The 10088-nt window shown below is 41.4% G+C and overlaps 1 protein-coding gene across 1 annotated transcript in view; it reads left to right on the top strand.

Moving 5' to 3' along the window:
- Window positions 1-1739: 1739 nt before the first annotated feature.
- Window positions 1740-10088, top strand: part of rab2a (RAB2A, member RAS oncogene family) — a 72467-nt gene continuing 64118 nt past the window's right edge. Inside the window, exon 1 of the mRNA XM_048529346.2 lies at window positions 1740-1888. Coding sequence (XP_048385303.1) covers window positions 1843-1888 — 46 coding nt within the window. The 5' untranslated portion in view covers window positions 1740-1842. The remainder of the gene's footprint in view (window positions 1889-10088) is intronic.

Below are 10088 nucleotides of genomic sequence, written 5' to 3'. Positions count from 1 at the left end.
AAGAAAATAGAAAAGAAATAAATAGTCCAGTATTATAGGTCATAGGAATAAATTAGAAAAATGACAAAAGTGAAAAGTTCAGAATATCAGTCTTTCTAACCCAGTCCATGTCAGTGCCTAGCCTCAACGGAGATCTTCATCACCCCACCACCATCTGCATTGGGCTGACCAGTGTAAGGGTCGCCCCACTTCAAGCGCATATCTTCACCGCTGGGCCCACTTCACTGGCAGCACTGAACCCACACTTGCCCCGCAACCAAGAGTTCCTGGCTCCGCTGTCAGGCCAGAATGCCGGGGAACGACCCTCACTGCCACTGGCCCCGAACACGGGAGGACGGGCATCGTTGCCGCCAGCTTCCTATTGCTGGGAGAACGTCTTTGCTGCTTCTTCCACAGCCTCTGATCGCCAGGAAAAGTCACTCCACTGAACACCCTGCCACAGAAAAGAACAAATAAAGCCAAACAAAAAGGAAAATAAAGAAAAGAGCAGACGCAAAAGTTAAACAAAGAAGGAAAGCAGATGGGAGTGGGTCAGCCCCTGAAGAAAGACCGCATGCAGCCCTGACACTCCGCTGCCATCTCGCATCTTTATCTGAACATTTTGAGTTGATTTTTATTCACTCATGGCATGTGGACTTGTCGCGTATGGCGATATATTTCCAAGTCAAGATGGTAAGTAGTTTGGAGGGGAACTTTCAGGTGGTGGTGTTCCCATGTATCTGCTGCCTTTGTCATTCTACATGGAAGTGATTGTGGGTTTGGAAGGTCCTGTCTGAGGATCTTCGGTGAATTTCTGCAGTGCCTTTTGAAGATTGTGCACAGCACTGCTGCTGAGCATCAGCAGTGAAATGAGTGGTAAGAATCATGCAACATGGAAACTGACCCTTCAGTGCAACTAATCCTAGCCGACCATGTTCAAGCATTCATTGCCTGTCCCTAGGTGACCTTGAGAGGGTGGTGGTGAGCTGCCTTCTTGAACCACTGTAGTGTCTATCTGCTGTGTACTTATCCAAATGTCTTCTAAAGGTTGTAATTGCAACCACATCAGCAACTTCCTCTGGCCTCTCAGTGCTGCTTCCCTGCGTGCAGACCCCAGTGGCCTGGCCCTTCATTCCATACACAGACCACGCTTTGTGTGAAAGTTGACCCTCGTGTCCTTTTTAAATCATTCTCTTCTCATCGTAAAATATGCCCCCTTGTTTTAAATTCCACTACTTTCGGGAAAAAGACTTTTTATATTCACCTTATCCACATCCCTCATGACTTTATAAGCCTCATTTTCCCCTTGAAGTTTGTGAATGCAGCGGCAATCAAGAGGACTGCTTTGTCTTGGATGGTGTCAAGCTTCTTAAGTATTACTGGAATTGTGTCCATGCAGACAACTGAGGAGTATGCCATCACACTTCAGGGAATTGAGCATATGAGAGCACAGTTATACGGGAGTTAGCAACTCCACGAAGGTTTAATTCACATGAAGGCACAGGAGGCACTGACTGTGGAAATAATTCCAGCAGGAGCCGCGAGCGGGTGGACTGGCGCTGTCTGCGGAGGGTAATTCTGGAGCGAACCCCGTTTGCGAGCACAGTAGCGTGATCAGTGGAGGTAGTTGCAACAAGGAGCCGCTGGCGGGGTGGCGCTGCGTGTGGGGGTAGTTCCAGCAGGAACCACTGGCGGGGTGGCGCTGTCCACGGAGGTAATTCTAGCAGGCGTCACAGGCGGGCGGTGTGGCGCTGTCTGTGGAGAGTGTCGTACAGTTAGTTCCGGTGCTGACGTCGGCAGGAGCCTGTTATTGCTGAGGCGGCGGCGGCGGCAGTTCGAGTGCGCAGCGAGCACCGGCTCACGATGGCGTACGCTTACCTTTTCAAGTACATCATCATCGGGGACACAGGTGAGCTGTGAGGGCCAGGCTACTGGGGCCCGCACGCAGGGAAGCAGCACCGAGAGGCCTTTCCACCCCCCCTCCCCCCATGGGCCCCAGCGGCTGCCACCTCACCCTGGTCCGGCCCAGCCCGCCGCCTTCAGGGCTGGGATAAGGGGCTGTCGGCTTCCCTGGAGCGGGGACAGGGACCTGGGCCGCTGCGGGGAGGGTGGTACGGTAGGGAGTATATCCCCGCGGGCCTGAGGGAAGGGCCGGGATTCTCTGAGGGGTACAGCCGACTAGCGGCCTTTTCTGTCGCTTAAAGCATCTGCGAGGAGGAGGAATCCAACTTGAGGTAGAGGCCGAGGCCGAGGCCTCGCTGTGTGCCCCGGGCTGTAGGTTTATATGTTAGCCCCCTGTCTGGCTGCTGACCTTCTCCCTCCCTCTGTCTTGGATGGAGACGTTGCTGTCAACAACCGGCGTCCTCGGTAAATAAGGCTAACTGCGCTAGAATTGTTTTAAATAGTTCGTTTTCTGTTCATACGAATTGAACCAGAATCCGCGGCACTTTCACATGTGGGGTGAGCTGACACTAGATGAGATTCGCCAAGAATTTTTGTTTTGGGAGAACGATCCTGTCATGCTCATCGCGTGATCCTCTTCCTGAATTTTGCAGAACCGGCTTTAATGGTATGGTTAGGAGCATTGTGGGATCTCTGTGGGAGAGAAACAAGAATTATTAAATGTGAGACAGTTTGACCATTTGGAAGAATTGATGAGATGACAAAAGTAAAATGCTGGTTGCATGTAACTTGCAGGGTGCGAGGTAATCACAGTTTTTAGGAATGAACTTTAAGGGGTCCAGGTGTATCACACTTTGGCAGCATCAGTTAGTTGCTTTCAAATGCATCTCGTTGTTGCCACCTTACCACATACATTTATGGTGGTGTTTCTAATATTTTTTTCTTTTAATAAAGCAGTTTTGTGAATCAGTTCTGATGCATGCTGTGATCTATTTGTATTTTATCTCCATCACTGCCCCTGCTGTTTTGCTTAAACCTTTATATTAGTGCATTTATGTACCTGCAATGGGCATTTAAATTTAACAGTCCTGTGAAATGAGTATTTAGATTTCCTAATGACCTGTTGGTGCTACTTCTGAATTAATGCTGCGCAGTTGTAAAATTGACAGAATCTCTGTGCTAAGGACTGTTTTCCAAAGTGTTTTTCTGCTGTTCATGGCAACAGTTAAAAAAAGTTTTTTTTTTCTGGGGAAAAGTAGCTGCATATTAAAGTTGTCAATGCACAGGTAAAAATATTGAAAATACAAACTAAATGTAAGTGTCACGCTGACAATATTATTGTAAAAAAGGCAGAAGTTCTACAGAATTGTACCATGGTTGAGTTATATTGTTTTCATTCATTCATGAGGTGTGGGTGTCTCTGGTTGCACTAGTATTTATTGTCTATCTCCTGGTTATGCTTGAGAATATAGCAGTGATTTGCCGCCTTGAACTGCAACAGTGTACTTGCTGTGAGTAAACTACAATGACATGGGGAAGAAGCTCCAGGATGTTGGAGTGACAATGAAGAAATGGCGATTATATTCCCAAGTCAGGGTGGTGAGTGCCTAGAGAGGAGTTTATACACAATGATGTTGCCATGAATTGGCTGGTATTGTGCTTTTAGACAGTAGTAGGCATGAGTTTGAAAGGTGGTGTCTCAGGGCCCTTTAGTGAAATTCTGCAATACATTTTGTAAATGGTACAAACTTCAGCTAATGAGCATCATGGTGGAGAGAGTGAATGTTTTGAGGATGTAGTGTCAGTCAAGTGGGTTGCTTTGTCCTGGATGTTGTCAGGCTTTGGGTTTTAATAGAACTGCAGAGACAGAAAAGTGGAGTTTTCTATCATGCTTCAGTTTGAGGCCTTATCGATGGTGGACTGGCTTTGAGCAAGCTCATACTATTATTCACTGCCAGATTCCTAGTGTCTGATTTGCTGTTGTAGTTGCATTGTTTTTTTTTTGAAACTCAAATTTTTGTAAGTCAATTCCCTAAACACTTCCAAACCCACAAACTCAGCGTCTAGGAAAAAAATGAACAGATTTGTGGGAGCACCGCGCCTGCAAGTTGCCCTCCTGAGGCACTTGGGCACTCACCATCCTGACTTGAAACTATATCACTGTTCTTTCAGCACCACTGAAACAAAATCATAGAGCTTCCTTTTAACCATTGTAGGTGTTCTTCAACTCAAGGATGGCACCTTGCCACCCAGTCACCAGGGCAATTGTGGATTGACAATAAATGCTGGCTGAGCTTGTGACGCCCATGTCCTGTGAAGTAATAAAAGATTTAACAAACCCAAATACGGCACATGGAGCGACAGATAGCTATGATGTAATTAAATGTGGAATAGACTTGAGAATCAATGTTTCTCAGTCACCTGTTGTACTGAAAGTAGTGAAGAAATCTTATACTAAGTCTTTACAAGAAGAGCCATTAATCAATTACTTGTAATTGGGAAATAAATTTGCAAATGGCATGCCAAATTACAAATTGAGTGCTCTTCACCCTTCTGATTAGTCCTGTTGAAGGAACAGTCAACAAAGTGAAAATGCCAGTGGTAAGTTAAGCTTGGCAAGGTGTGGTGGAATTAGACTTGAACGGGTGTCAAGGCTATGGATGTCTTTCCTGGCATGTTAATTTGGAGGGTGTAAAATAGGGACAACATTTCATTTATAAAATACTTTAGGCAATTGAAGCAGCTTGAGTTATTTGAACTGACAAATGACTTTGAAGAAATAATTCAAAAGATTTTGACCCTGGAAGGTGAAATGTCAAAGTTCCAAAGCGTCAATTCATTGTTTCAGTTCATGCTTTCTTATCATGTCAGTTCTTTTCAGATATTTTTCTAGCAGCAGTGATGCAGTGTTTCTCAATATATTTATAATCATCAGCGTGGCTATCGTCCATGTACTTTAACCATCACTGTTTTTCTTGGGTGTTAATTCAGTGGCTAGTAATTTTTTGATTTTCTGTTCTACTGAAATGCCCCAGTTAGGTTGTTACACAGCTCTTAAATAGAAAAATATAATCCTGGGAAGTTTCAGCAAACTGTTTTGAGTGAACATTCTTTGGATATTGACGTCAAGCAAGTTTGGACAGAAACTGGGCACTATTAAACTGAGATAGCAAGAACTGCAGATGCTGTAGTCAGAGATAACAAAGTATAGAGCTGGAGAAACTCAGCAGGCCAGGTAGTGTTGAAAGTTGAAGTTTTGGGTTGTGACCCTTCAGAAATAATGGAGCCAATTGACCAGATAGTTGAGAAGAATATGGGGATAAAGTCAAGAGCACTAATTCAGTCTTCTACCTGCTGTGGTAGATCATGGAGGTCTGCCTCCATACCTTAACTTATTCTGTAGAATGGCTATCCTTTTACTATGCATTAATTTTCTCTTGCAGAGGTGCTTATGATCCTTTTGTGGATAATGGTTCCTTACCCAACTCAAATATATTTATTTGAAAATGCTTTCCAGCAAACACACAAAATGGTGACGGTCATACTACATCTGTGATGCTTAAGTTGTACGGGCAAACTACACATCTGAAGAGTCATAAATCTGTGTGTGTAAGCAATCTGCTCTAGGAGCAAAATTACTGAAAGTACACCTCATTCAATAATTTGCAACACATCAGTTCAACAAAGATACAATAGAAGCTTGATTGGGTTTGCTCACTGTTGAATGATGTTATTTTATTGGGACAGCACAGGCATTTTATCAATCACTACACTTATTCTGATCTCAAAAAAGTTATCAGCTTTAGAAGTAATTTTGACATATCTATGCTATTTTTGGTGTCAGTTTTGCCTTGTGGGTCAGAGACTTCACCTAATTTGGAAGGTTAAATTCTGAAACCCATCCCAGAGACTGGAGTACATCATCAAGGTTGACACTTCAATGCAGTACTGAGGGAATGTCTTCCTTTGGTTTTGACATTAAACAAAAGCCCTGCCTGCCCTCTCGACTATTTTGAAGAATTGGGAAGTTTTCTATAATGTCCTTGGCTAATGTATTTCTGTTAGCCAACACTATTTAAAACAGGCCTATTCTTCTGGTCATTTTCACTGCTGCTTCAGAGGTCTATGTGCACAAGTTGGTTGCATTTCCTAACATTACTGCAGTCACTGCATTTTTTAAGAAGTTCTCCATTGGCTGCACATTGCCTTGGGATGTCTTCCAGGTGGTGTCCTTTGCTTTGACTCTAACTTATTTCCTTGTTAAGCCAAATATTATAAGCAGGACTGAATTCAAAACTACTTTGTTTAGAACTCTTAGGCATGTATAAAAATGGTAGGTATGAAGTATTGGACTTGCATTGCCAACAGCTTCAAGGAAATCTTGTCAGTTGCATGAAACATTAAAGCTCTTTTATTTTTGTTCTTTCCTCTTGTAGTTAGTGTTTTGACTCTGAGCAGCCCATATCAACTGAGGTTCTATTTATTATTGTGAGTTCTATTAGGTTATATTTAATATACTCATTGAGGATGAGAAGTTGTAACAATGCTGAAATGCTTGCATTATTATACTCTGTATATCTCCATTTCTGTGTGGGCTTCAAGAATCTGAGAATGTTTCTTCAATTAATTAAAATCACAGGCCTTCCCACAGATTTCTCAATCTTTGAGATTGAGGTTGCCATAAATCTTAGTTTGCTTAAAATCTACTGTCAAAATAAATGAAAAATGCAAGCCAATCTAAGTGAAGAATATTTTATTTTTCAACTTGTTCATATTTTATGGTCTGACATTGTACAATAAAAGGCAACGAGAAGCATCGGGGAAAAAATGCGCTATGAAGCTGTGGGAAAACAATGATCTTTTTCTGGTTTGCTTTCTGTCTTTGGACATGTCAATTTAGTCAAACATGGACATGTTTTCAAGCTGCTGTACAAAGTTCCAGTGCCACTCTATAGCCTTTGTGCCCTCAGCTGAGGAAATCTGCCTATGAGGAGTGGGCATTCCTGGGACCAGCAGGTATCATGGCAATTATCTTCCTTTTTCTATTGATATATTTTTGTCCGTTTTATTGACACCAACCTTAAATGCTGGAGCTCAATCAGATGGTTGTGTTCATGTTATATTGCATGGCTAGTATCGTGACATGCAAAATAATGTCATGCCTTGAAGACTGTCACAATATGCAGGTACTTTTTTGTACCATCCATCTCTCCATTGACCATTGTAGTGGCCAGTTCCTTTTTTCTCATTGCATGTTTCATCTTGAAATGTAAAAGATCTGATAAAAGCTGACAAACTTTCTGGTGTTGTCCACATTAAATATGTTGTTTGTGCATACTCGTTCAGGATGTAGATGTAGCTACCATTGCTACATATAATTTTGTGCTCTAGCACAGTCTAATCCACTCTTGGCACAGTCACAAAATGAGCATCACAGGCTCAGCTAATCCAGAATTGCCAGTCACCCACTTCAGCTTGTTGTGGGTGCTGTGGTATTAATTTCTTTTGTCAGTCGAGTGGCTGACCATTTCACTAAGTTTCTGGCTATTTGAATTTGAATCAATACTATTTCCCTGTGGATCATATAGAAATCCTAACCAGCATTGAAAGAATTTTCAACTATGGTTCAGAGGCAGTGCTAAAAGCTGAATATTGTGGGTTCAAGCTGTACTTGAGAGAGTTCAACAATAATCCAAAATGACACTTATTACTGGTGCACACTTTGGATGTTTGATTTACAGGTTAAAGTTGTCCCTCCCACTTCTCTAATAGGAATAACTTCAAGAATTACCTGAGTTTCTGCCTTGACAGTTCTCTACATGGGTATCGCTAAAAGGGATTATCTAGTCATTTATTTCATTATTGATTGTATAGCCTTTCTCTGTGTAAATTGGTCACTGCATTTCCCTGTATTAGAACAGTGACTTCACTTGAATATATAAAGTATGATAAAACACTGTCTCCATGGAGGATTTTGAAATTTTTCTTGTGTAGAATTTACCACAGTTCTTTGAAAAGGATTGTGAACATATAATGCTAAGCCACTAGTAAGCTGTTTTGTGCATTCTTATGGTGCAAAGATAAATGGATGAATGAAAACCCTCAAGCAATTTTTGTAAATTTTAAAACTTGAGGCAAAGCTTCAATTTTCAGTAAGTAACTAAAATTGTTTGCCACTTGGGCCTGAATGTTCAGTAATCTGATTGTGTTCTCAATAAATGGACCAATTATAACTTCTATCACTTTAGTTATGTATTGTAAATCTTTTTATGTAAACAGGATTTCTGGTACATGGAGTAAGGCCCATAGAGCAGGTGTAGCTCCAATGAATCCAGTGGCCATGGGCTTGAAAATAATCTCTGGGATATTATTTACAGAATTAGTTTGCCAGACTTAATGCCACTTCTGTATTGGTGCTCACCTATCAGGTCAGACGTTAGTGGACACCCAGCGTCCCATGCTTCCACTTCTGGAAGCATCAGTTTTTTTAAAAATTCTCTACTGATGGCTCACTATTGGGGGAGTTTGTGTTTCAATATACCTGACGACTCTTGGGAGCCAAGAAGGACCAAGGCATCATTTGTCACATCTAGTTATACCATTATTGTGGAGGCTCTGTACACATTTGTGGCTCTCTATCAACACGTTCTGCATTCAACTGCATCCTTTCAACACTTACTTTCACTTTGTGCAAAACTTTGGACTTTCTGGTCACACTCATAGTGACAGCACTCAATGTTGATATTGCAAGCTACCCACAAGGACCTAGAAATCTATGAAATGAATTTTAGCTGTCTGCACTAATTTTTTTTTGCCAAGTAAAGGCATACAGTAACCGTCATCAAATAACTAACCACATTGGAAGAAATTCTCACAGCAAAAAATGTAATATTTATCTTTCACTTATCTAAATGATTTAGAGTGCAAAATAAAGATGAGGCATACATAAGCTGGAGTGACAAACTTCCTCAATTATATTAAAACTATGGTATTACAAAAGAAAGCTGTACAAAAATAAAACTTGATTTCTGAGCAGCGGTTCTGCCTGAGTTTATGACTTGGTACTCTGAAATGCTTACAACACCTTGTTAACAAGGTGCAACTTTTACAGGGATTTTGACAGCAGTTTTATAGTCCAGAAGGGGATGTTCTCTTCAGTAATTTTCTGAAGTTCACCATTGGCGAAGAAGTCAGCATTACTCCGTGAAAGAGTGGTGAATCACTGAGCAACTTCAGGATATCTGCAATTGACAATAACTATGCAGATGTCAATAATTACTGAGTTTTGCATGTTAATAATATGTTGGCAGCTTCACCATTGTTACATCCCCAAAATACAAACCAAGGAAATATTGTGTAACAAGTCAGCTGAGTTATCAGTGTTAAAATATTCGGCCAAGGTGTGGCTGAATTAAAATGCAAATTGTATCACTTGAGTTTAGACGTTGAAGTTTTGCTTTAATTTATGTCAGGTGACCACATTACTACAATTGTTTTAAAAAGTCACAATTTTGAACCCTTGTTTTTAAAATAGTACTGCCGCAATTTTCCTCAGTTTCTGGGAAGTATGGTAAGTTTTGATTTGTTTAAAAAATAATTGAATATTTAAATCTAGCTCACTTTCGAAGAAAGACTAATGTATATTCAGATAATTAATTCAGGTTTGGACACCACCTTTATTGATTTCTACAGCTTCATCTTTGTGCCTGTGTGGCCCAGCTGGGGAAAGCACAACTTCTAGGTAATGGTAAACTAAAGTGGAATAGTTAGGAAATATCCCAACATTACACTCTTAAAAACTTTACTATTGCGTAGCAGTTGAGATAGAAGTGCTTCTGATATGACATCAACCACATGGCTCTTTAAATTTCTAGGCCAAATAGCCATTAATTCACTTTTCTGCTGCCTAATGCCTAGTGTGTCGATGAGTTTTTACAGCTTGGAACGAAGCTCTTCAGTTCATTGTACCTGTGTTGGTTGACGTATATCTATACTAATCCCATTTTCCAGCACTCTGCCCACAGCCTTTTGGCACACTATGGCATTTCGAGTGTTCGTCTAAATAGTTCTTAAATGTCTTGAGGATTCCTGCCTCTACCTGCTGGTTTCAAGTACACACAGCCCTTCTGGGTGAATTTTCTTTCCTCCATTCCTCCCTCTCATTCTCCTGCCCTTTATCTTCAAAACTGTGTGCCCTCACTATTCAC

The sequence above is a fragment of the Stegostoma tigrinum genome, chromosome 5 (assembly GCF_030684315.1).
Source record: "Stegostoma tigrinum isolate sSteTig4 chromosome 5, sSteTig4.hap1, whole genome shotgun sequence".
NCBI classification, from domain to species: domain Eukaryota; kingdom Metazoa; phylum Chordata; class Chondrichthyes; order Orectolobiformes; family Stegostomatidae; genus Stegostoma; species Stegostoma tigrinum.
Note: the sequence above shows the minus strand (reverse complement) of the source record. Positions and strands in the feature narration are given on the sequence as shown.